General features: G+C 42.5%; 1 protein-coding gene across 1 annotated transcript; it reads left to right on the forward strand.

Annotated features, from left to right (window-relative positions):
- Nucleotides 1-2962: 2962 nt before the first annotated feature.
- FEZF1 (FEZ family zinc finger 1) lies at nucleotides 2963-5455 on the forward strand. Its single transcript, XM_062591484.1, has 4 exons — nucleotides 2963-3760; nucleotides 3953-4087; nucleotides 4306-4438; nucleotides 5169-5455. The coding sequence occupies exons 1-4, from the start codon at nucleotides 2963-2965 to the stop codon at nucleotides 5453-5455; spliced, it is 1353 nt and encodes a 450-aa protein (XP_062447468.1).
- Nucleotides 5456-27715: the final 22260 nt, after the last annotated feature.

The raw sequence follows: 27715 nt of genomic DNA on the forward strand, positions 1-27715 counted from the left end.
CTATTCAATAATTAAGTTTGCACACAAGTTTTCATGGGTACTACGGAAAGAAAGGGAACCAAATCCAAGAAGTAATAAATAATCAAGCTCCAGCTTCTCAGAGTCTATCCCAGTACTGAAGAGACCAGTGTAATTGCAATGGAAGGGCTGTAATTGCTGCTTTGGGATATTTACTCTGCTCAAATGACACTACATATTTTACTTTCAAACACATGTCAAGAAGTCAATCCCAAAAAGACCAGTTGAGAGCAAGCTGTTAACATATTAAGTATATGGGATTTGAAGCCTCTAAAACCCACTAAACAATAATTCCCTTCTTCAGCACTAATCAAGAGGAAATTTGCCTATATTGAATTAAATGTAAATTACTCTGAAGGGGGGGCCCTCCTCTAGCAGGCACAAAATAAGTGAAAGGAACCGACACCGTGGAGAAAGGGGCTGCAAGGGCAGATCCTCCGGCCGGGTCTGCGAGGCGCTGGCCGGGCCCGACGGCGGCGTCGGGCAGGTTCAGGCACTTTCGCTGCCTCTCTCCGACACGGGACCTCTGGCCGGAGGAGCCCGGGCGCTGTCGGTGCCCGTGCGGGAAGCAGCAGGTAAGAGGCGGCCAGCCCGCGGCAACCCGATCGGCCCTTCCAGGGCGGCAATTAAAGTCTTAGCGCCGCGACCCACCTGCCGCTCCAGCTGCGCCGAGCCGCGCCGAGCCGCGCCGAGCAGGGTGGCCCGCGAGCACGGGCTCCCCGGCACGGCACCGGCACGAACCCTTCGCCCACCAGCTCAGCGCTTGCTCTCCCGCTGCCCCGGGCCTCTCCCCACCGCTGTGGCCAGCCGGGAGTATCCCGGGGTGGGATCCTAGGGGCATCAAGGGTACGGGCGGGGCGAGACGGCACCGAGGGCGGCCGAGTGCACAGCGGGCGGCGGGGACGGATGCTCGGGCCCGCCCGACAGCGGACACATATTTTGGACAACATGCTGAGCCGGTGCGGGGGACGGGAGCATTTCTTCCTCTGTGCCCCGATCATTCCGGCACTCACACAGCAGGTCTGGGGCGAGGGGGGCAGGGGGCAGCTTGAGGCCGGTGCGGAGATACCGAGCCCCAGGGCCCAGGGAGGCTTCGCCCTCTCGTCCAAAATGGGGAACTTTCGGGACCCCTGCGCTTCTTCGCTGCTCCCACTTCCCTGCCGGTGGTCCGGGCTACCCTGGCCGTCGGGCGGAGTCCCCAGCCTGGTGCAGGCTCCCGAGCTGGTACCTCAGCGGCGGCTGCCCGCTTTCCCCGCGGGGCCGGGCCCTCGGTGCCTCTCCTCGCTGGAGCCACCTCTCCGCTAGCAAACCCGAGACCTCCTGCAGCGTCCCCGCCGCTTCTGCGAGCCCGGAGAAGGGCCCGACGCCGGGGGCCGCCGCAGTGGCGTGGAGGTCGCCGCGGCCGCCACGTGGCGAGGGGGGCGGCCGGGCAGGCCCCCAGCCCCCGGGCTGCCGGGCCCCGCCGCGGCGGGCTAGACGGTTCCTCGGGATTTCGGGAGAGGCTTCTGCTTCACCAGCCAAGTGACTCACAGGCCGACGGGCGAAACGAAACCTTGTTCCGTCCCTAGACTGTCGTTCGTGTGTGTGTGTGTGAGGGGACATGTGCGAACCATCCCACCCCAAACCATCCTTGTCTGCTCCCCCAGCCACCCTGCTTCGCTGATAATAAAAACACCTGGGGCTTTAGTCCCTCCAGAACAGGGCCTGCAAGATTTGCTTGAATACATGGGGAGTACATCTATTCAAGTATACACATAGCAGTGTTTGATTTATTTCTGTATATGCGTGTCTATATTGATCCTGAGTTTTGGGGGCTTTTATTTGCATAGTGCAGGTATTATTTACCGGCAGAAAGTCTACCTACTGTCTACGCAGTTAACTTTATTTGTAATTACTGCTTCATATTTTAAAGGTGCTTCCTCTTCCCACCTCCTTTTTCTTCCTTCCCCCAGCCCAAGGTTTTGATTCACCCTTTTGCTCATAAGCATGCATTGGATTTGGCCCGCGGTGCGTTCCGCATGCCCGTGCGTTGCTCTCAACGTCTAGCTGTTACAAGTTCCACACTCATTTGTTTACTGTGTTTCCCCAACGCTCGTAGCCACCTGACCTTGCTCTTTAAAGCAGTGAGCAGATCAGGAGCAGTCCCCGGAGCAGAGCAGCCATCTCCCTCCCTCCGCCAGACACACGCACACCCACGCGCAAAGAGAGCTTGGGCTGGAAAGTGGCAAGGAAACAACCAGCTTCCCCTCCAGTCGCTGCTTCTGCAGCACCTCGTTTGACAAATATACCCTGGCGCTTGCCCTTGAATTGAGTTTCACATCCCTATTTAGCACTTGGACAATGATTTTAGATGATGTCACTTAAAGCCAAACAAGAAAATTGATCTCGGATTTGCTTGGCCTCTAAAGCCTGGTTAAGCAGATTGCAAATAATAATAAAAAAAAAAAAAAAAAGAGGCGAGCGAGAGAGAGGGGGGGGGGAGAGAGACGAAGAAGGAGAGAGACGCCTCCTTCCCTGGGCGGGGGAGGCACGGGCGCCAATGAAAAGTAGCCGCTTACTGGGGGAGAAAAAACTTTTCCTGTTGACTGTTGGAAGCGAATTGAGCAATTATCTAGTTTACCTTCTCCTCTTGGAAGTTAACGATTGGCGAGATCTTGGCTGCGTTATTGACACAACACTTTCTATTGATAGAAATAAGTAGCGATTGTCCCGAGTCATTGGTGCGCCAAAGTAAACTGTGATGGGCTGGCATGAGTCCACTGGACTGAGAAGGCTGGTTCCGCCGGCGGAGGCTGTGGTGATGGTGGCGGCGGTGATGCTGGTCTCCCTCCTTGCAGATCAGTGACAAGAAAAGGGGGAGAGAGAGAGTGAAAGAGAGAGAGGGGGAAAAAAAAGAGGCGTCTACCAAAGCGGCTCAAACCGGGCGAACAAATGCAATCCAGCTATGGACAATAGTGGCCACCACACCGCGACCAAAATCCTAGCGACTCCTCCAGCCAGAGAAAGCCTGTCTGCGAGGAGCAACATGATCAGCACTCCCAAACCCCTCGCCTTCTCCATTGAGCGAATCATGGCGAGGACGCCAGAGCCCCGCTCCATCCCCGTCCCGCAGTTCCTCCAATGCTCCGTGGCCAAAGGCGACCCCAAGCACCCGCTGCACCTCAACTCCTCCATCCCCTGCATGATTCCCTTTGTCCCGGTGGCGTACGACCCCCTGCCCAAAGCGGCCATGGCCGGAGCGGAACCCAGGAAGGCTCATGTAGACTCCTCTTCCTCGCCTTCCTTTAGCTGCGGCGATCTCTTGAACTGTGCCCTGAGCTTGAAAGGAGATTTCCCCCGCGATGCCCTGCCCTTGCAGCAGTACAAACTGGTAAGACCCCGAGTGGTCAATCACTCCTCCTTCCACGCCATGGGAGCCCTGTGCTATTTCAACCGAGGCGACAGCCCTTGTCACCCGTCCTCCAGTGTCAACATCCACCCGGTGGCTTCTTATTTCCTCAGTTCTCCCTTGCACCCGCAGCCCAAGGCTTACCTGGCGGAGAGGAACAAGCTGGTGCTACCGGCCGTGGACAAGTATCCTGCGGGGGTTGCCTTCAAGGACTTATCGCAGGCTCAGCTGCAGCACTACATGAAAGAAAGTGCTCAGATCCTCTCCGAAAAAATCGCCTACAAGACCTCGGAGTTCAGCCGCGGCTCCCCGAGCAGCAAGCCCAAAGTTTTCACGTGTGAAGTTTGTGGAAAGGCAAGTAAAGAACAAACCCAAACGGCCCGGATCCCTTCCCTTTGCTTCCCTGAGGTTTCTACCCTTTTTTGCTCTCCGTATTTCGTTTGCGTTTCGAGTTTTTGTTCGTTTGCTTTATTTTTAAACGACGATTTCTCTCTCGTTGCTCTCGGCTTCTAACCGCGATTGTTTGTGTCTGGTTTAACTTTCAAGGTATTTAACGCGCACTATAACTTGACGCGCCATATGCCAGTGCACACGGGAGCCAGACCCTTTGTGTGCAAAGTTTGCGGCAAGGGCTTCAGACAAGCGAGCACGCTCTGCCGGCACAAGATCATCCACACGCAGGTGACCCGCTCTTTCTCGCGGCGCTCCGCTCGCGCGGCGGCGGCGGCGGCGGCGGCTGCCCGGAGCCGCGGCGCGGCCGGGCCGGCTCCCGCCGCGCTCCCTCTCGTTACACCTCGTGCGGGGCGCCGGGCGGTACAGCGAGCCGGCGAGCGAGCAAACAAACCGCTAACCGCCCGAACAAACACACGAGCCCTGACTTGCCTGTGTTTTCCCTCTAGGAAAAGCCACACAAGTGCAACCAGTGCGGCAAAGCCTTTAACCGGAGTTCCACCTTGAACACGCACACGCGAATACACGCCGGCTACAAACCTTTTGTCTGTGAATTTTGCGGCAAAGGATTTCATCAGAAAGGTATCGGTCCCCAGTGCCTTTCCGCCTTACCCTCGGCCCTCTCTAGCGGAGATCGACACTTTACCATTGGGGAGGGGAGTGGGTTTTAGTTTTAAATTTATGTTCTTAAAGATTTCGGTTAGTTTTAAGAATCAGTTAAATAATTCCTGTGGTACGGTCCACAGAATAGGGCAAGATTTTTTTTCGGAGGAGGGAAATGGGCAAGCTTTCCCCGGACAGTGTGCGTTTTTCTTATGCAGAAATCGCAGCCTGCAATACAGTTTAGCAAACAGCTTCTCCAGTTTTATTTTCTTTCTTTCTTTCTTTCCTTCCTTCCTTCCTTCCTTCCTTCCTTCCTTTCTCTGCGTAGAGGAGTTTGATTACCAGCAGCTGCTAGTTTTAATCACTATGCTACCAGGAAAGGTAAAACTACAGTTTTTAGTTTTGCGATTGAGGTGATTTTGTTTTATTCGATAATTCTTTCTTTGGCTGTAAAAAGGAAATACCGCTGGGAAGTGGGGGTGGAAGCAACTGTTTATGTTTATTTGTTAAGAGATCGACTGTCATTTTCAGCTAAAGCCAGGCTCTGGACATGGGATAGCTGGCTGAGGATGTTTTATTTTGTTTATTTATTTATTTATTTTGGTGCTGGTGGCTTTTTTTTTTTTTTTTTTTTTTTTTTTTTTTTTTCCACCTTGCAGCTCCCAGTTCTCAGCACCCGGTCCCTTTGCCCTTCTTGTCTTGTTCCCAGGCAATTACAAAAACCACAAGCTGACTCACAGCGGGGAGAAGCAGTTCAAGTGCAATATCTGCAACAAGGCTTTCCACCAGGTGTACAACCTGACCTTCCACATGCACACCCACAACGACAAGAAGCCCTTCACGTGCCCCACCTGCGGCAAAGGCTTCTGCCGGAACTTTGACCTCAAGAAGCACGTCCGCAAGCTGCACGACAGCGCCCTGGGACTGCCGCGGCCCCCCGCCGAGCTGGGGCCCGACCAGCCGCCCCCGCCCGGGGCCCTGCTCCCGGGCCAGTAGCCGTCGCACCAGCAGTGAGGGCGGCCGCCAGCGGGGAGCAGCCCGCCGCTCGCCCGCCTCTTTGCATGCACCTGTTAAGCGGTTTTGTGTATTATGCTCTATATCGCCACTAACATTTATGGGACCGATCGATTTCCCTCCCCCTCCTTTTTCGGTTTGTTTTTTTAAAGACTCTATTTTTTTGTTGTTGTTGCATCTCAGGTTAAGAGATGGTTTAAAAGGAAAAAAAAAAAAAGCGCCAAGCCAATTCTGCTGTATTTATTTGGGATTTGTATTACTCGAGCCGGGAATGCTGCACCACTTTAATTATTTCGATGTATATATATTTCCATTGTGTTGATTCTGCCCTGTCTCCGATGCCTACTGGTTGTCCTTCCCTTCTTGATTTCCTCCTCTTTTTCCTCTCCCTCTCCCCTCTGAATATCGTATCTATATGGACCGAGCTGGTTCGCTATGTACGGATTTGAATTTCGGTTTGATTCTTGCACGTGAAAAGAAAAAAAAATGAATTCGTTGACCTGGTGGAAATAAATATTTGGAACATGATAGCCGAAGGCCCCGAGAGGCTCGAGCTGCCTGCTCTGAGGGCTCCGGCCCCGGTGCTGGAGCCGGGGCGAGCCGAGGTGAGGCGGCCCCGGCGCGGTCCCTGCGGCCGAGGAGGCAGCACGGAGCGACAGCGCTGGCAGCACCGCAGGACGCGCCGAGCCGCCGCGAGCTCAGGCGCTGCTGTTTCCTATCTGCAAACCTCTCCTGCTTCCTTGCCAAAACACTGAAACAACTGCTAAAGACTTTAATTAAGAAGGGTAATTAGTTCGGATTGATCAAAGCCGGGTTGTTATGCTATTAGCTGCTCAGTAGACTCTGCCAAGTGGAGCCTTAAAAGCGGAGCCCGCTCTCTGGTGAGCGCGTACGGGGACGCAGGGGGCCATTGAGTCTACAAATTCCTGGGGGGTAACCGAAATCGGCGAGAGGAATGGACCTCGGAGAAAGGCAGGCGTATTCACCGGACTCCCGTCCCGCACCTCTCCGCTGCCCGCGGGCGGCTGAGCGGGCGCGCAGGGAGCCCGCAGCCTGGGACCTCCGGTTTGGGAGCTCCTTTTCGGGTGCGGGCCGTGCCGGGAAAGGGCTCCGGCCGGCCCGCTGGGGGCTCGGGCCCCGAGAGCGCGGAGATGCGGTGCTGCCTTCGAGGGCAGAGCCGTCCCGGCGGGCCCACGGGCGGCTCGGCGATGCTTCTCGACCGGCGGGAGGTGCAGGGTCTGAGGACATCAGCTCTCGACCCACAGCCGGAAAAGTCCTGGGATCCCAGAAAAATGTGGTGATCCTAAGGCTAAGGCATCCCTGGTTGCTCAGCCTGTGCACACATCCCGGAGGAGCTGAAGCTGTTTACCTCCCTCGCTGAGCAGTTTGCAGTTGCTTGTAAACTTCGGGAGATCCAGAGTTAATGTCTGTAGGATTGCTTAGGAACAGACCTCTTAGTTGGGGCTGCAGTGTTGCATAAGTGGCTGGTTTGATCCGGCAAGAATTCCTGCTCTTTCCCTATTCTTATAACACATGAGATCCTCGTGGTCCCCCCCCCTCGGATTTCGGCCCTGTGGGAAGGGGCAAGATGACATGCTTTTAAACATGTCTAAAGCATGTTACAAGATGGGTTACCCTTTAGTAAGCAGCGCTTGATTCCCTCTCGCTGTGCTGCACCTTTGCCAGCTGGTTAGGGTTATTTGCAGCCAACAGGTCTGATCTTAAACTTTAGGTCAGCATCACTTGTCTTAACATGTGTATTTGAAGGTGATTGAAAAGGGAAGCAAGTCTTCTTTCATAGATCTCGGATTACCCAAGTAATCTCCTGAACAGACGATTCCACTTGTAAAAAGCAAAGCAACAGGTCGGATCTGCAAGTTAGCCAGATCCCTGCGGAGCCCAGGCAGGGCTTTGCCTCCTGCAAAGCCGCTGGGAGTGCAGAGGGGGTGCGCTGGCGGCGCGGGGCTGAGACCTCGCGGACCCGCGTACGTGTTCTGAGTTCCCAGCGAGGGGAAAGTGGGAGCAGAGCTCGTGTCACCGCGGGGGTAAAGGGGCTTAGGTGCGCTCACTCCCCTGAGTTTGCCCTGACGTTTGTTGTGTTAGAGCAAAGCCTGGGCATCAGGGAAAGACTCAGGGCAAGTGCCTGAGGCTTTTTTTTTTTTTTTTTTTTTTTTTTTTGGGGGGGGGGTGGGGTGGGTGGGGTGGTGGTGGTGGGGGGGAGGAAGGGCAGAGATAACTTCCCCATGCTGAGGGTGCTATTGCAGCACAGCTTGTCTCCAAGAGTGTCTCGCCATGTACCGTGTGGATCTGGTGCTCTGCAGAGCCTCCTGCTCCTGTGCTCCACTCTGCACCCACGAGGTCTGCTTAAAAGGATATCAAAGAAACGGGCTCAGGGAGCCAGTGAGCACTTTTCAATGCTGATTTGTGGTAGCAGGGGAAAATGTGCGAAGGAGCTAATCTGATGTGAGAAATGCGAGGTGAGTAAATAGCGTATACCTTAATTGAGCCCAGATAAACCAGGAGATTTACAGGTTTTGAAACCAGAGTATTGTGCAAAGTAGAGGTCCTCCTGATATCCCAATCAGAGAACTGAAGACCAGTCCCTCCAGCTCCACCCCGGCTCCTGAGGAGGTCTGGTAGAGCAGAGGCAGCCAAGGCAAAGGGCTGCCATGGTAAGCTTTTTAAACATGTAATGGAAGGCCAGATGTTCCAAAAATCCCACTGAAATCACGTGGGTGAGCCTCTGCTTGACTAATTAAACTGAAGCTGAAGTCTGGCTTACTTTTCTGATTGTTCAGCAAGTGTGACAGTACAAGATATTGCCACTAAGTATTTCATTTTATTCTTTGAACAGTCAAAACTACACAAGCACTGCAGTTGTACTGAACACTCACAAAAATTTTTGATATCATGATGAAAGAACATAGTGCAAGTATATGATGAAACGAAAGGACGATCTAATCTGCCATAGTATAATGAGCAGAATCAAAAAAGCCTGAAGTCAAACTCAGGAGACCATGGAAGAATGTTTGCTCTCATTACCCAGATATCTTGTGAGCCTTTGTGGTATCTTGTTTCTCCAGACTTTTCTGTAGTGCTCAGAGAAGTGAGGGCTCAGGCAGTGGCAGTTAATTTATTCCTTTTGTATGAGCAGAACTAGAGAGGGAGAGATGATTTCTAAAGTTGCTTGACCATAGGCCATTTACAGGTTTATAGACAGTAATCAGTTCAACCTTCCTTCCCATAAAAGATCTGCAATCACTGCATAATGTAGGGTTCTCCTCGGTCTTTCTGATGAAAAATGTGTTTTACAAGGGAATTTGTGTGCATTAGTGACCCCATTTTGAAATGGAGTGGAAATGAGACACTTTAGTTTTATTCCAAGGTGAAGTAGAGAAGTCAGTGATGGGTGTGGATAAGTGTTTCTCCTACCAAGATTTCTTGAGGTAAATACTACAGATGTGGGATTTTACAGGGAAATAAGGATAGCTCATTTGTTATTACATTATACAAAACTATTTGCGTCAAAGGCTAGGATTAATACATGTTTCAGAAGGTCTGTTTGGTATTACCTTACATTTCCTGTCTTTTAAGACTAATCCAGGTTAACTGAATTTCTAGCTAATGGTAAAAGGTAATTCTAAGCTGGTGAAACCATCATGAGACAGAAGTCAAAATTTATTACACTTTCACAACATAGAGCTGTTAACAATGCTTCTACAAGATTGTATCAAAAGATACAATTAATAACTTGTTTGTTTCTTTCTAAGTATTTTTTTCAGGAGAAATGGAGCTGTCTGTACCTAAAGGAAAGGTTACATTTGCAGATTCCTGCTTGCCAGTCATCACTGTTGCCATACAATCCGTATAGGTATGACAGCTGGTCATCCTACATTTTACTGGTCCCTAGTAGATGCTGGAATAACAAAGATGTTGATGTGTTGGGATATGGTAAAATAGGGCCATAAAGGTGAACATTAATGCCCTGATGACACTGTAGCCCATTTCCCTCCTCATAATCAATCACAGTAACTTCACTTTAGTACTGAGTAAAAGGGAAACTGATGTCTATAACTGAGAGTCCTCGTACAGGAAGAGCTGTTGCCCTTTACCCCTCCTCCTCCCATAGGATTCCTCAAACGGAATTTGCTGAGTAGCAAATTTCTTCAATGCTTGTCAGACCCTATGGTTAACATCAACTTGTGTCAGAGCTGAAAGTATTTTGTAGCTGAAAGAGCTACCAGAATTACCAAAACCACCATAGACCCCTACAGCACCATTAAATAAATAAATAAATAAATAAATACAAGTATAGGAAAAGCAGTATCTTCTTGCAGAGCTAGCTACAAAAACCACTCTTTCTGGAGATGAAGTGGTACTGGCTTTGCTTTTCTATTATTTTACTGGCGATCAGCCTGAACTCCTTCCCCACACAACGGCATTACAGCTTTTTTGTTTGTTTCTTAAAGAAAGAAAAATACATGAACATTAAAGTGTAAGCAAAGCTCAGAGGTTTTCAATAGCTATGAAAACCCATGATCCACTCACTTCACAGGTAATTAAATAGATATACTCTATTTCCCAGATATTTTAAAGCATCCAGAATAGATATTGGACAACATTTAGTCTATGTAGACTTTTGTTTTTATTTTTTTTCCTTAACTACCACAATAGTGGTTATAAATAGTGGAATCAAACGAAGTATCATAGATTCATCTGCAGTCAGGAGAAATGAAGGTGTGCTAGGTTACTACCAGAACAGCTGGATGGTACTTGACAGCTAGAGATAAGAATTGTCTTACTCAACAGTGTGCCATAGTTAGAATGAGACCATTTTATTTGTTGATGTTTGATAAAGAAAGTGGAGACCTAATTCATGACTGAGGTTCTTGCACACTAATATGAAACGTGATTGCACAGGAATATAAATGGCTTAATCCAGTAGATATTTGGTTACTGGTTTGTTCAGATACCAACAAACAGGCAACTGTGCTGTATCCTGGTGGCAGTAATAGTAGTAACAATTCATTAACAACTTCTGCTGTAAAAGCAGCAGTAAATTTTAGCTCAGTTCTGTGCTGGATTCCCCTTCTCCTCATAGTAAAAGGCTGCAGGCTGGGTTACTTTTTGGATACCGCTTAGAGTCTGCACAGCACTATGCAAACCCCTGAAATAGATGATTGGATTAATCACTGGAGCTGCAGAGTGCATCTTACCTTGTTTAATATGTTGTGGGAATCAAAGTGAGGAAGAGACTGCAAAGTGTTTTCATAACCAGCTGGTTTGGTATAGTTTAGTGTTTTTCCAGAAAGTTGTCATTTTGCCTCAGTAATTTGAGACGTTTGAAACAATATGGATCTTCTAGTTTTAAAACCTGTCATAGCAACATGTATCAGCTGTGTCTATTTCCTGTCCTCCTTTCAAGCTTTCATAGAAGTTATTTAAAATGTTCCACTGCTTAGTCATTCTGTTGCAGTTTACTTCTTGCATATTTGATCAGGCCTAATATTAAAATGCACAACTATGTCCATGGAAAAATGAATACACTGCCCTTTCTCCTTAGAAATGACTAGGATTTCACCACTGTTATTATGTGATTTCTAATAATCATCTTCAGTTTCCAGTTTATTAGAATGTTGTAAAGAAGTTGTTTCTGTGAATTTAATTCTATGGAAAATGAATATATAAGTAATGCTATTTTTTGAGGAAAACAAAAGAGTGAAACTTTAAAGATGTAAGCAAGAGCAGCTTTTTTACAACGGCATGGGTAGAATCAAAGTTTGTTTTCAGGAATAGAACTCTAAGATCTGGTTGAGTACTGATACAGGATGTAAGAGGAACCTTGATTCGTGACACTTCAGAGAGATTAAATGAGACTGATGATGCAAAATAAACCTTTTCAAAATATTTCTAAAATGCCTGTTAACCTCTTGATATTACCATGAAACACCTGAAGAGTTTACACATCCACACAAAAATCTCGCCTAAGTTAAATTTGAAAGAAATAATCTTGAACAAGACCTTTCTTTCAAAATAGCAGTAATGGAAAACTCTTGGGTGAGAAATACCTTTAGATGATTTTTTTTTTCATGAACAAGTAAGAATTTAGAGTAGGAATTAATTTCTGCCAAAGAAGCAAAAAAAAGACCATAACATATTCAAAATTCATTATAGTTTTTTAAATAGAAAAAGCTTTGAATATTTCTTTTTCATATATTCACTAGAAAATAAGGAAGAATGATCTTATTTTTCATCTATTATAATGATTTAAAGTAAAAATATGATTACTTATAAATAAATAATAACTTAAATAGTTGGAGAAATACTTCTGAGAAATTCAAGGATCACAACATTGTTTTTTTCTCTGATATCTGCCAATAATTACATTAGTATACCTACCACAAATAAAAATATAATTAAAAAACTTCAGATTATCTTAACTGAATACTAAAAATTGAGGGCCAGATTTTTGTTATATCTAATCATGATTTTGCAGCCTGTGAAACTGAGTAGTGGAAGAGATACAGAGAACCAACTTTACACCACTTTTTTTCAGTTTGTGGGAGCATTTGACTACAGTTTGAATAGAAACAGTAGAACTGATTAGAAAAGTTAAGTAAAAACCAAAACAAATTCATAATTACTTTTGTGGACACCCTGTAATTATAATGATTTCACATAATGAATTCATGGGCTCTTTTGATTTACCAGACCTAAGTAGAGACACTCCTCTGTACAGACAATGTTTCTTCTGTTCTTGTGGTATATGCTAGTTTGCTAAGTATGTTCTTCTCACATGCCTGTATAAATGCAGTGTACAGTTGAATTTTATGCAAAAATATGAAATTCCATAAGGATTGTAATAGACTGAATTACCCCCAAATGGACCTGTAACAAGACAGGAAACTGAGGACTCAGCAAAGCAAAACTCATATTTCTCGAAAAAGAAGTCAGAGATCATTCTAAATCTCCCTGATGGTGAATACTACTGCATGTCAGACTGACTTGTAGTGGAAATTATAGTGGACAAAGAGCTACTCTAATTTATGCAAACAAAAGAGTAAGTTATAGCTGAGTTGCATTTACTATGTTTAACCTGTATCTGTCTTTATATTCTTACTTAAGGTGCTACTTTAGAATGCATCACCCTCTACAGTATCTGGAATGGAATATTTATTTATTTATTTATTTTAACTGAGTCCTTTGTAGAAATGATTTTGAAAAAAATCAGCATTTATTGCTTTTTCACAAGCAGATTGTGACAAAACATTAGTGGGGGAGGGGAAATTGCGGCTTCGGAAGGATTTTACTACCTTAATGATAACAAGTAGCCTAGTAGGTGTAGTACTTGTCTGTGAAGATCCCATTCACATTCAAACGCTACTTTTGCTTAATCCCATTAAATATCATCTGTCCTGTGCTATAAAGTCAGCATATTTCTTTTGTTTTTTCTTGTTGGAATGCTGTTCTTCACGTAAATGACAAATATTCGTAGTACCAGAGAGAACAGCAAATTTGATTTGGGCCCCAAGTCTGCAGTATGTAATTGGCCCAATTGCAGGTGTTCAATACCAATGTTTTGCAAGAGAACCAGACATTCTGATCTGGATTAATTAGAAAATGATCTATAGTTAAGCACCTCATAGTGCAGAATGAAGAAATTCTGCATAATTCTGAAATTATGGCATTACTTATGAACTGTAATTCTTCTTTTCCCAGCCAGGTCATGCTTTCTGAAGAATCTGTCTGCTTCTTTTACAGACCACTCTGCTCGGGCTTTTCAATTTCTTAAGAAAAAAAGCAACAATTTGTAATATGTCCTACAATCCTACCTGAGGTTTGGATATAGTTTCCCCCTTTTTTTCATCAGGTAGATGTCAAATGCCACATGGGGTAGTTAAGGTATGAATCATTTCCTTTCTGGACTTTTGTTCCCTCTTCAGCAAAGTTCATTTCAGAACAATCTTGTTCAAGGTATTGTGAGTCAAAACAGCCTGTCTACCTTTGCCAATGCTTACCCCAAAATTTGGGCATCCTAACAGGAAGCAAATGGTGTAACTTTCTAAATTTTCTACATGGTCATTGGAGAGAGATAGGTGCCTGCAACAACACAAAAGAGAAATTCAGTCCCTTCTCTGTTAGGTACGTACTTCCCTGCACATAACATAACAGTCCTTCTAGAGACCTCCTGAAGCAATCAAGATACCAAAGCATCTCTCTCTCCCATTGCAAATGCTAGGAGCACAAGAGGAAATCCCAGCGAGTAGTAGCCAGCTTTGTGTGATCATCTGGTGGTGAAGTTGTTTACCCCCACAGTGGGAGGAGAGGGAAGTGAACCTTGCTATGCCAGATTGAATCCCAACCCCACCTTCTGCTTCCTTGAAGACTGCCTAGTGCCAGGCCATGGGGAACCCACCAAACCACCTCTTTCACTCTGCACCAGACACGAAAATGTTGCTGGGACCAGCAGGCCAGTAAGCAAAAGGGGATCCTTTCTCTATCCTCCTGGATCAGGCTTCCAGGCGGGAAAGGAGATGTGATCGTAGCCAGGCTCTCTGGACTGCATGTGCTGTTTTCAGTCTCAGAGGCAGAGGTGAAATCCCAGTCCTACTGCCTCATGGGTGCGAGCTGTAATCACTGGCTGCTATACTTCTCGCCTACCTTGCTGCACAGTGTCTCAGTTAAGGAAGCTTGGTGAAAAATGCTCTCATCTAGGTTACTACATGGCCCACTCATTTTCACCTTTCCCCTTGGATTTGGATACAGTCCCCCGTACATTGTGTAGACTAAGGACTTCTGTGTGCTGAATGAAAGCTATAACGAGCTGAATCCTGACAACAGTCAAATTTCTCTACCGAGCTTATCCTGTTTGTACCCGTACCTTAGGCTTCCGCCAATGTAAGTTGGCACCACACTTTCTAGAGCCTGTGGTTATGTCTGTACCTCATCGCAAAGACATTAGAGCCTAACAAAGTGCCTGGGTTGACTAGCCTGGAAATCTGTAACTGCTGCAGTTAAATGTCAAAGCAGTTACTGCTTCTTCTGGTAGCTAGCACGACTGAGGGAACAGAGAAGCGCTGGATTCTGTAGAGAAGAAAAATTAAAGTCATAGGAGACTTCTGCTATTTCTTTGAGAAATTGGACAGGGCTATATCTCTAAATTAATTGAATTTATTGAATTGTTAAAATTTTGCAGCTGTCCGGAATAATCAGGAAACCTATCATTTGACTGCCTTTGAAAAAGGCATTTCCTTAGAGGAGAAACTCTTTCTGATAATCAGCACCTTTCCAAAGAAAATCATATTTGAAAATAATACCAAGGAATAATGAGTAAATTTACCTAACGAAGATTAGCATAAGCAAATTTGATTACATAAACCTCCACTTCCCCCCCCCTTGCCTGTAACAATTTGAGTTATATGAAGTAACACAAAAGAGTATGCTTCTTGCTGTATCCGTGAAACATCTGCAACAAGTGCAGACAACCTTCTTGACACTTGGCTGTATATCAACCTCTTCACATGTCTGAGAGCCATCATACCCATGCCATCTACTCGGGAAGCCAAGAGGACAGGAAGTGCTAGGAGCAGTTTCATAGCAGTCTCAAGACTGCTGGGGCTGGATGGGATATGGAGCTGGCACCTGGATGAGGTGCTAGTGATGACTACAGCTGCCCTTCCGCTTTCTTGCCCTTTCTCATCACTGGGTAACTGAATTAACCATCAGGCCATGTGCCAGCACAGACTCACTGTAAGTCATTTCACTTATTCTCAGCATGGGATCTGTACTTGCACGATTTGTGAGCCATTTGCAATTGAAAAATCCCAGTTTGGCCATGGCTGACCTAGATGACTGGGGCTCTGAGCAGGTATGGTATTGGAGATTGTCCTAATAATGGTGATGGTCTCTGGTGTTGAAGTGAGCTTTTGTGGAATCTGCTTTCTTATTCAGAGTGTAACTCCAGTCCTATTAATATGATGCCTCTCAGTGGGACGGGCCAGATAACAAAGACAATTTTTGGTAGGTAGCTTCCTGTGTTATCAGGAATCAAAGGGAAGATAAAGTGTATTCCACCTTTTTGTTTGTTTTACCATAGGAATGAAAAAATATTTGTTAGCTTTCCTAGCTGTCAAGAACACCATACCCTAATCGATCAGGATGTTCTCTAGTGTCTTAGCGTTTTGCTTTGTTACCATTTTTTTAAATACCTTGGTATTCTGTTTATTTGTAAAGGTGAATACCCCAGTATAAGCAGAGGAAAATCTTCAAAACATAAATAGAGATTTTAGTCCAGTTTAGCTAATAATGAAAAATACTATGTTATTAATATTTTTTTTCTCATGAGGAACTTAAGTATTAACATTTGCTACCAACTTCCAAGGGCCCTGGGTGGGATATGGATATTTGAAAGACCATAATATGAATTTGCTAAAATACTATCTGTGTGGGTATCTGGTTGCCTTGTGAAGATGTTACGTTAAATACAAATAGAAGTCTGAAAACAGGAAAAGAGGAGCATGGAAGTATATCACAAAAATTAAATATTCAGTTTATATTTGTGGAAAAGTTTTGAGAGTGAATAATGATTAGGATATTGAGTAAGATACACAGTATTTTCCACCCATGAAACATTATCATACTCTAGTTCATTTCAAAATATGTTGCTGAATATATATTCAGAGATGATATTGCATTTTTGAAATCAGTAGGTATTTTTCACATTCCTGTTATTATTATAAGTCTGATCTCTTCAACAGATATCTATGAAGTGTCATGTTGCTGTAGATGTGTACCATGCAATCAGCCTTATACTCACAGTGGGATATTTCTGCTAATTGCAACAGTTGTAGTACAGAATAAGGTAGCAGCTTCTCAGTGAGATCTAAACAAATTAAGGTTAAATTTAAACGAATCAATCAGAAAAAAAGAACTGACTGTTGCTTTTATAGTTCATTAGCTATTAACACTAATAGCAGTGTAAAGGGATTGCTAATTTTCTTGTTATATATTGTATATGCCTCTCCAGTGAAAGGAAATAGGTTCCAAATGTGACTTGATGGCTGCATCGAATCACCTGGAATTAGATTTGCCCTGAATCCAGTTCAACTTTTCTTTGAGCTCTCCACAGATAGCTCCCTCAACGTTGAGACTTTTCAGTTTGCACAGACACGGTTGAGCTCAAATGTCAGCCTTTCGAGGGAACTTGCTCTGTTTCTTTGTTCCCCCAGATCAGGAGATTTTCCCGATATTTGCCATAACAAAACATGTAATGATTTGAGTTACTCATCTATTAGCTGAGAATGTATTCTGTTATTGGCTATTTCTGTCCTGAATCTTCTTCACACCAGTGAAGGAACTTGTTGTCAAGGAGGACAGATGGAATTCAAAACTGTGGTTTTTTTTAATCCAAATCTGTCTACTAATGCCATGATCTTATATTTACCATATTAAAGACAAAAGTGGGTCATAACAAGATGTCCTTGAATTATACACTCTTTTAATTAAAGGGGCACCCACTCCTCCCAGTGACTCGGTGGGTGACTAGGGCACCTGTTCTGGTGATAAACCGCTGTAATACATAGCACTATACACTTCCCTCACCAAAGAAACAGTCCAAGTTAGATTTTTGCATTAAAATTATACTGATCAAGCCTAAGACTGTAGCCAAACACAAAGAAACTTGGCAAGTAAAACCAGACATAGGTTGTTAATCTTCATTGTTAAAGTCACTGACAGATCCTGTCATTTCTGTGAAATCCAATTGAATTAAATCTTTGCTTGATGATTCAGTCATGAAGGGCAGAGATTTAAGCAATTGTTTTCTGTGGCTGGTAATTGAAAGCAAACTGTTGAAATTCAGTGGGAGGTTTTGGGAAAACCCAAGATTAGTAACTTGTTTTCCCATAATTTCCTTTCACATAAGTAATTCTTCACTCTCAATAAGAGCGTTAATTCTCCCCCACGTACACACACTCATGCTCACACTTGCACATGCAAACAGAGAAAAAAAAATGTATGACTATCCAAACTTGAAACTGCATACTTGTCTTGCGTTTAGGGCTTTATGAATTCCTGTAAAAGGCAGGTACCTATGTCCTACTGAACTTAACAGTCTGAATCCCCGATTTTGTCACAGAACCCAGCACATGCGCACTCCAGGTTGCATGGAGTCCTGTTCAACAGAGCATCGAATGCAAACTGTTAAAAATAAAATGATCATAGACATAGATGCAACTGCAGCAAATGCAAAGCCTCCTATGGATCCTTTTCCTGCTGTATGGCTGGATATGCTGGCTACATCCAAAACAGTTGATAGAGCCAAGGAATGTTCTTGGGCACTGAAACTAAGTTGTCCATACTATCAAACTGAAAGTACAGTCACTGTCATGGGCCAACCCAAACAATTCCCAGGCACAATTAAGGGATTCATACTGACCACAGATATTTCCCACTGGGCAGTTTGGATGCAGCCATCCTAATTTTTGGAGAGTAAGAAAGTTTAATAAGATAGATATAGACTGCTTCATGCCAACTAGATAAAATGCATGCAAATAGTCCTGGGTGTGTTTTATTTACTGATACAGAGGCTGCTCTTGTGTATGCCTGAGCTTACGTAATTCTTGTGGTGTTTCCAAGGAAGTACTAGATTTACTGCACATCTGCAGAAAGCCTATGCTGGATATATAAAGTATGCCAGCAGTGTGCTCCCTCATTATCTCAGAAGTGCTAAGGAGCTAACTGGACTGAAAGCAGCCTCCTTTAAGAAGCTGTTAGAGCTTCTTCAATCATATGGTCCACTCAGACTTGGGACTATGTGTCTGGTTTGCTGTTTGGTGTGGTGGAACACGGGGCCCAGGTCTGAAGCAGTGTTTAGAAAGTTGTTCAGTATATTTTTAAATATTCATAATATCACCACTATCCAGTATTTAGGTGACACTAAATTCTGTAAAAAATGATGAGCTTGACTTAACACACTGTTTGGATCAGACCACTCATGGCAAAAGAAACCCACCTAAAAACATTGAAACTAAACAAATATTACAAGCAAGACTTTAATATATATTTCCTTTTCTCAGGAATTCTGTCCAGCAAACACAGAGAATAGTTGCAAAGTAGTATATTTGATGCTTCCTATGAGATTAATGTTCCCTAATAGATGTTCACAATGTAGCTGTTTACCAATGATCTACTCATCCAGACTTTCCCTACAGTTAGCAGAGAAAAACAAGCATTTCTAGAGCATGATTCATCTGCTCTAAAACTGGTTGCATGGAGTGTACTTTAGAGGTGCCTGTTTTTCTCATGGATAATTAGCTTGGAGCTATACCTATAGCTGTAAGCACCCAACACTAAGCCAGTTGAATCACACCTTCCCTGTGCCTTTCTGGAAGGAACATGGCCACCTGCTCTAGTTATCAAACTCCACCTCAGAAAACAGATGGCTTTCAGAAATACCATGACAAACTAGTCTAGATAATACCAGCAATACCATCTGTTTTCAATAAATACTTTGTTCATTTCCTCAATAGTGAGATGTCCTTTTATAGATTCTATTACCATTAGAACTTTTAGCAAATATATCAGCCTACTTTTGCAGACTTGCCCTCTGGCAAGGAAAATTAGATGTCAATGCATTTTCTTTAGCTTTCTTAGTACAGTATTTCCACATCTTCTGTGCTGTATCACCTTCTAATCACTTTCCCAAGAAATAGTTATGTCTTTTGTTATGGACTGTACTTTGTCTATCTTCTTTCTCAGCAGATGCAGTTTATTTGAATTACAGTATCCATTTTAAAAGCTGTAAATGTTTCTTCTTCTAAATATCCTTAGATATTTAGACATGCTTTACCACAGTGCAGTTCTTAATTTGTGTAGCAGCCAAAAGGAACATATTGTCACTGTTGCTACACTACTCTTCTTGGAGATGTTCTTCAGCTATGTGCCCTGTACGACCTGTGTTTTTTTGTTTGTCTGTGTGAGATGCTCATGGAAAATGCTTTGCTTTGTGTCACTTTGGACATAGCTTTCCTAGAGCTATACACTCCTTTTCTTGCATGGTGCAATCCACATTTATTAAAATCTTGTTATATCTTTGTCTTTGCTACATGTTTATGTTTTAAGGCTGCAGTGGCTGATGCTACATTGCTGAACTTTTGTGTGTGTGTGCAATTACTTGCTGGTCATACCTTTATGTTTTATTATGGGTACATTATCACTGGTACTAGCGGATAGTTCTGTGTCTGCTCTTTTAAACAGATTGCTCTGGCTTTCTAGTGACTTTTTTTTTCTAATGTTAAGTTGTCCTCTGTTAGTGATTTATGTTCTATTTCTTTCGAATCTCATCCTCGTGTGATCTTAGGCATCACCTTGTTGCCTTTATCAGTGAAATAACTATCTTGTATAGTAATATAAGATAATAACAAGTAATAGTTATAACTGGGTTATCCACTTACCAGTTGCCTCCATGGGTCCCTGATTTCTCTGACAGGAAATAACTTCTTTGTATATAATTTTTTTTTTAATTTGTTTTTCCCAAGAAAATAGTAAGTCTTAAACAGCATAAACAGCCTATCTGGATTTTTGCTCTTGGCTCAAGCTTGCCACTTGAGACCTTTGCTCTGCTGATAACACTGCCTTTTCCCTCAACACTATTCAGAAATGAGCAGCTTCCTGGACTGCAAACCACTTAACTGCTTCCGATCTTGCACAGATTAACACCATTAACTCCTTCCATTTAGTTCAGTTCTCCTCAGTGGTTTCTGTTTTTTAAAGTCCTTGCATTCTTATACTTTATTGTCTTGGTTAGGCTGCTTACAGCAATGAAGAATTGTGAATAGATACAAGGAAAAGCCTGTTAATAAACACCAGGTTAAGTATGAAGACTTGTATCTTGGCTCATGACTGTGCTGTCATGTTACTACAGGGCTTAAACTCTTACTGGAGCCCAAACTCCCATAACATCCATGCTGCCCACATGTTGGGCATCTTCTACACCCACACTGGAGAGGGTTATATGGTTTCCCAGTTGGAAAAGGTAAAAGATACAGGTGGACTAGGTCAAGCTTGAGCTCTTCCCCTATAATTAATTTGGATGATTGATTTGGATCAGTTTGGATTTGGACTGATTTGTAATCAAATTGTTTATGATGTGGTATTGAGGCAAAGTGACAGTGTATTAACATTGATGGTGATTTTATGGCGTGAAAGCTGCATTAGCCAGCCAGGGTTTACCATGAATAAATGCAGTGATTCAGTCTGAATAAAACATTGTACCTTCTCAGCTAAGCCAACAAAAGGAGAGGAAAATAAGAGCAAATATAGTCAAATTATTGTCTTATACTCTTTTTTTCCCCAAGAACTACTTTTAAAAAAATTTCCTGTGTGTGAAATTATGTGGATCTATTTGCACTGCTAATGATTATTCTTGGAACCTCTAATGAGTGGCTTACTGATTTTCACCCCAAGTGTGAGATCCAGCATGCATGAAAGCCCTGTGAGGGTCCCCTCCATCTGCTCTCACACTAGGCTGCCTGACTACTTGGTTGAGACACAGTTCATTGTACCCACATGCCCTTATGCTTCTTTAATCTAAAACTAATCTGCAGCACTCTATTAGTATTTCTGACACTTCTGCTGGGCATTAGTTTTCTGTTTTCCTTCACTGAAATATGGCCCTTCATTGTGTCCAGGGTGAGTGATCACTGGGCTCTCAGGGTGGAGAGGGAGAAGGTCACCTTCTCTTCCGACCTGCAAGTCTGGGCACCCCAGTTTAATTCTTTCAGGGCATAGTAGGCTAGCCTTTCATTTGGCCCTTTAGACAATACCTTTCAGTGACCAATTTTGTCACTCCTATCTTGTTTGTAATGTTCCTCTCTACCCATTCCCCCTTCTCTGCAGACAGGAAGGAAGAACTAGCTTCTCAGACCTGCTCTGGCAAGACCTGCCTGCTATAGGTCTTGTCACTGAATTATGAAACCTACACACAGAGACAGTAATTTCATAATAACCTCATAACATCAGTATAATTACATATAAAGACAGGGTGACACAAAAAATAGTCAGAAGTATACATGAGTAGAATGCTTGCAGAATTATTTGGTGTATCTTTTACCTTTGCTTCATGACTATTTCTAATTTAAAATAATTTTCAATAATAAAAATAAAGGAACAATTTATGTGGTACAGCAGTAGATTGAGGCTTAAATGAGTGCTAAAACACAGGAGCATTGGTAGGTATGCTGTCAAGGTATGTAATAACTCAGCTAAAAGTAGTTGAAATATAGGAGGGGAACATAAAATGTATGTTTGAAGGATTGAGCTTTCTTCCATGTTCTTCTGAGGAGGAAGGTCAACCTGTGAGACAATGAACTGGCTGAGTTCAGTCCCTGGTCCAAGAATCCTAGCTACTCAAAGTGTCTGCATCCTCAAAGAGCAGTTTTGGAGCATAAGGCCTGGACTGGGAAGAGTTTGGACCTTGAGGGCAAGAAAAAAATATCAGGTGTGGAGATGGTTTCTGGACAAGGATAATCTAGGCTTTCACAAGCTGAAGACTTGCTGAGGCAAGTCCTCTTTCCTGGGAATTGACAGATTTTTGGACATTAGCAGCCTGGTTATGGCAGTAACAGTAGCTCCAACCAGCCACACAATATCTGGACTTGTGAGTGTGCTCATGCATGTACAGAGCAACTTGGTAATGAGTACACAGTAATCTGCACGTATTAAGCAGTTGATTTCCACCTGCACAATAAATGCAGTAGATCCTATGTGCATTACTGCACATCTGAGAACATCTGTACAGAATGTGCGTTGCAAGTTCTGCTCATCCAAGTCTCAGACAAAAACACAGTCTGTGGTAGAAGACCTCTGGGATCACCCTTTACCTTATAAATCCTTAGCTGGTATCCACTTTTGGATGGGGACATATGTAGGCTCTGATTTGTCTCTGCCTCCCAAACCTTTTTCCGGTCAGGACTTCCCACTACCCTTCCAAATCCTAATACAGCACTGTATCCTTTGTGTTGCTGTCAGAAAGTCATTATACATGGCTAAAATGTCAGTTCGCAGTTGCAGAACCTCAGCCAATCGTTCTTGTACATCATTTGTATTCCTGTACTATCTGGTAGGCTTAGGCCTGAACTGGATCATCCTGCTTCCCCCATGCGGGTACAGCACAGACATAGGGCTCAGCCCTGCCGTACATAGCTTATTGCTGAAAGATGAGATGAGCAACAATAAATGGATATTTACTGTAATCTAATCCAGTGCATAATCTATTACTATCTGGTACATTGTAAGTGATGCCAACCATTTTCTAACACTCGTGAAAGTTCCAAAACCAGGACAACAGTATGGAAAATACATTTTTGCTTGTTCACACTTTTAATATCTGAACAGAAAGAACAAGCAAGGTTTACTTGAATTGTTTTTAAACTAGGTAAGACTACTAGAGAATTACTAGTCAGTAATTACTACTAATAGGCAATAGATAATTAAGGGTAGGACTGAATTGATACTGAGCTCAAAAAATTCACCTTTTATTTTTCTATGGTCTATCGTGCCTTTCATTCTTAAGACAAGTAGAGGAGTTTCAAATATGGTACTGGAACTAAAATTTATTCTGAGAAGTATGATTCATTCACATTCAGGAGTTGTCTTTTATAACAGCTTGATAACACAAACTTTACTTTTCTGAATAGACATACTCTCCAAGCAAAGCCGAAAAAATAAGGTAGTTCAAACGAATACATGGTCACAGTCAAATAAATGAGACAAAGCCTCTATAACAAGCTCACTTTATACCTTCTAAACAACTCCCGATTTTTAAGAAAAGATATGTTCTCATAAAAGTATGAAGAAATCAAAAATGTGTTTTTGATTATCTTTTCCTGATCATCTGCTTGTAAATCGGTATCTGTTTTGTTACATAATTGTGTTGATTTGAAGTTTTAAAAGAAATAAAATTTGGTGCCATCAAGTGGAAATATTCTGTATTGCTGAACAGAGCTGGCAAAGTGATAGTGCACAGATTTCATCAGACACTCTGGGACTTTCAAATATTGCACTGGAAAGGTTTTCTTTTCCCAATTTGCACACTGTATCCTATTCTAAAAGTCTCACATGTTTTAGGAACTGATATCCTTCCCTCTTACACAAGGAAAAATCTTCCCTTGCTTTTATTTGACAAATCACATTTATGGCTGTCTGTACATAAAAAATACATCTTTCTGTTTCTGTGATTTCCCAGGTGTCAGCCTGGCAAATTACTACTGCTCCTTGTAGTAATATTGCCTGTCACTAGACCATCACACACAGGGGTCTCTTTGAGGGAGTTTCCCTGAAGAGCCAGACTGGAGTTAAGCATACGTGTCAAATTTGTTCCAGTTTGTAGGGATTAAAAGTTACATTCCTTTGCATTTTTAAATTTCGTACTGCAAACACTTTTTAAATTTTAAATTTATTTTATTTTTTAAATGCAGAATCATCTGACACAGAAGGGAAACCAACTCTGGCAAGCCCTCCTGCAGGGCTACAAGAAGCCCTTGGCCCTATTTGTGTCTGGCCTCTTTTCTGGAGGTCCCTTACTTTCGTACTGGAGTTGGCAGAGCGCGGCACTAACGGGGGACTGGTAATGCTTCACACTACCTCAGCTGTCTGCTCGCTTGCTGTGAACCAAATCCTTCAGCTTTATGTTAGGGAGGAACTGCATCGCTTAAGCTTCACCTTGACAGAAACAGCAGTGACAGGTTGCAGAGTGAGTCCCTCATAAATATAAGAACTAGACTTGGGACACCTAAAAATTACATTTCTCCCTCTATTCTTGAAGCTTTTTTTTTTTTTTTGACACAAATAAGGTCTGAATATTTCATGACTTTGCATTATCTTAACTGAGTTTTTCCACGGGCATCCCAAATGCTTTAAAAATAAATGTTTTGATATTTATTATTATTTTTAAACATTTATTTTTAAATTGAATTCATTTTATTTTGCAATGTTAATAACGATTCAAAATAAAACAAAATTTCATTTTAGGTGAACAAATTCTTCAGTTTGAACTGACTGATCAAAATGTTTGAACTCTTTGATTAATTGAAATATTCTAAAAAAGCTTTCCCTTTGGTCACTTCTAATTTAGTGGTTTTTAAAAAAATTCTAAACTGTTATTGCATCAAAAAATTACTCTTGTGATTCTCAGGCAAATTAATTTTACTCTCAGTTATCACATATAACATGTTTGTTCCAACTACAGCTTTTTTTTCCCCCAGTGAAAGCAAAATTGGTAAATTTATATTATTTTAATTCAATTCATAAGATGATCTGTGTGTGTATATATATGTGTGTGTGTGTGTGTGTGTGTGTGTGTGTGTGTGTGTGTGCGTGTGTGTGCATACAAAAGATTCTCTCCATGGCTTGACGTCTCTGGCAAATCATTCTGCTGAAGCATTCTAACATTCAGTTATATTTAGACTAAAATACTATATTATGCTCTGCTCCTGGAAATAATTTGGAGGCTATAAAAAACTCCAGTGAATAGCTGTCACATTTTCATCTCCTTAGGGACACAAGAAGGTGGTCAAATTTATGAATAAGGTATCACTGATGCTTTGGTCACTCTAAAGTATGACTTTTTGGTTTCTTTCATGAATCTTTAAGGATGCCATAGATTTATATACCATCTCTCACGAGGGCTAGAAAACACAGACTATCTCTAGATCACTGAACATCATATAGTCTTGTGCTGGCTCCTGTGCCATCTATCACATTCTGTTTTGTCTTCTGTGCCAAGTTTCTGAGATGTGAGATGTTTTGGACCCCTGTCTCAATTCTGTACCAGGAAAAGAAATTCCTTACACAAAGGTTATTTTCAGAGGGCTGTTTATATACGCTTGAAGGATTTTAGAAGCCCACTACCTTGAAAAGTAGTTGTGAGGATATAAATATAACTGAGAATTGGTCATCCTTGGATCCTGAGAGAATAGTATGACTGTAACTGAGATATTAAAGCATTTTCATGCATTGCTTCCAGAGGAGAGACTAAGTATAACACATATATGGGTATTTTAGGTAAATAGGAGATGACCAAAACTTTCAGAATCTCACATGTAATGTGTTTAGCTATGTATATATGTATATAACTATTATCCGTCTTTACTTTCAATGACTTACCTCTTGAAATCCTTATGGACAGTGCTATGAGGAAAATGTAGTTATTTTTTATACATAGTGAAATTAATATGCAAACTATTGAACCTGACATCAGAAAAAAACACTATACGCTTATTGAAAGGGATGAGGAGTTTGTTATTTATTTCTTTGGAAATGTGATCAGGTTCCTAAAATTTGTGAGAGAGAAAATGTTTCTATAATTTCTTTAAATAAAATTAAAACTTTTCTTAGTTTGTTATTGGCTGGTAACAAATTGAGTTGCATCGTATGCCCTAATTTGATTGTTTACTAGAATCTCTTTTATTAATAAAAATAATGCTTGTACAGTAGTTAATATATGCTGCTGTTCTCCTTCTTGGTCTACCTCACAGTTCAGCCTTTTCTTGTATTTGGCTGGATAGAGGTAGAGCCATTAGTAATTTGAGTTCTACATCAATATTGAAGCAGTTCTCCATCACTAAAAAAATTGATGAGCTGTCTAAAAGACTTTATAATGGCTAATGACATTTAAATTGTGAATCCAAGGACAGTGTTATTTGGTTCATTCTAATGTCCTTCTTTTCAATGAAAAATGATAAGTATTTTAATTTTTCTGATTAAAAGGTAATTTGAACCAGCCTATTTTAGTCATTTCTATTATCTGAAGTTTAGGACTGATATTTCTGTTTTGTGTGTTTCTTCTGTCCAAGAATTGAAATCAAGGTAATGATTTAATGGTAGACGTTTGTTGCTATGGAACTATTCATTATCTTATGATATGTGATGCACATAGCAGAGACATAAAGATTTGGTTTCATAAACACAATATGAAGCTTTTAATCTTTTGACTGTTCCTGAACAATTTATATAGCACAGTAGTTTTCAGTACATTTTTTATTCTTGAAATGTTTGTGCTGGATGTACTTTAAATGAATTCATCAAGAAGATGCATAAACAGAGAGTGAATGTGCATGTGTGTGTATGTGCATATAAATGTATTCACATACTCTTATATGCTGCTGTATTTATAATTTTTCCTATAGCATTTTTGATTCTAAATCTTGCAAGCACATAGAAAGATACAAGAGAGTTAATGTGTTTTAGTTAATGATATAATATTTCATGAAGTGGTTATGGGGCATAGAAGTGTTTTTATAAGGTAACACAAGAGAGGCATTTCATGTGCCAAGCACTTGTGCAGACTGCTAAGCAGGTAAATTGACTGCAAGGAAAAGGAACCAGGTCATAAAATTCACACCAGCAAAATAGGGGGATGAAAAGATGGGAAAATCTATACAGTATTAGGTTTTTAGTCTAGGTCCTGTTCATGGTCCTCATATTTTCTCTGTGTAGAGCTGCTTTTCATCTGCACTCCACTTTTATAGGCAGAGGAGCAAAAGGAATCTCCATAGCTACATGGATGGGAAGGCAGAGCAGGCATTGTCCTGTTCACAAGAGTATTCCTGCCCTTACGCTAATGTACGACAGTTTGCAGTTAACAATCATTTCAGAACACTTCATATTTTGGGAAAGAACAAGGGAAAAAAGGATTTCAGTCCAGGCTTCATCAGCTAACGAATTTGTGGGTGCAAAGTTCAAACTGTGAAGAAAGAAGAAATTAGTAAGATATATATATTTATTTATGATGGTATCTACCTCAGCATGAGAATACTACTCTGAAAAATAAAAGCAGACTGTTAGGCAGAGCAGGCAGGAATCAAAACAATGACAGGGATAAGATCTCTCCAGGGAAAATACTAAGAGCCTTTAGGGAATAATGGAGGAGCTATTAATTGGAAAGCTGAGCCTGCTCCGTAAGCAGTGTGCTTGAGAGGGACTGTGTGTGTGTGTGTATGTGTGCGTGTGTGCGTGTGATCGAAAATGGAACTTGAATTTCAGCTGTTGTAGTAAAAAGAAAGTGTTGCCCACCAACAGAGTTAGAGATCATTCTGGGCAGAGAAAAAGGACAATGGAAAAAATTAAAAACAGTCCACATAAATGTGCTAGGAAACAGAGGGTACACTCAAAAAATCTAAACAAAATTCAAGTGATCATTGAGTAGCATTGAGATGAGCAAACGGGGAGTCAGATTGGATTTGG

The sequence above is a fragment of the Rhea pennata genome, chromosome 1 (genome assembly GCF_028389875.1).
Source record: "Rhea pennata isolate bPtePen1 chromosome 1, bPtePen1.pri, whole genome shotgun sequence".
Taxonomy (NCBI): Eukaryota; Metazoa; Chordata; class Aves; order Rheiformes; family Rheidae; genus Rhea; species Rhea pennata.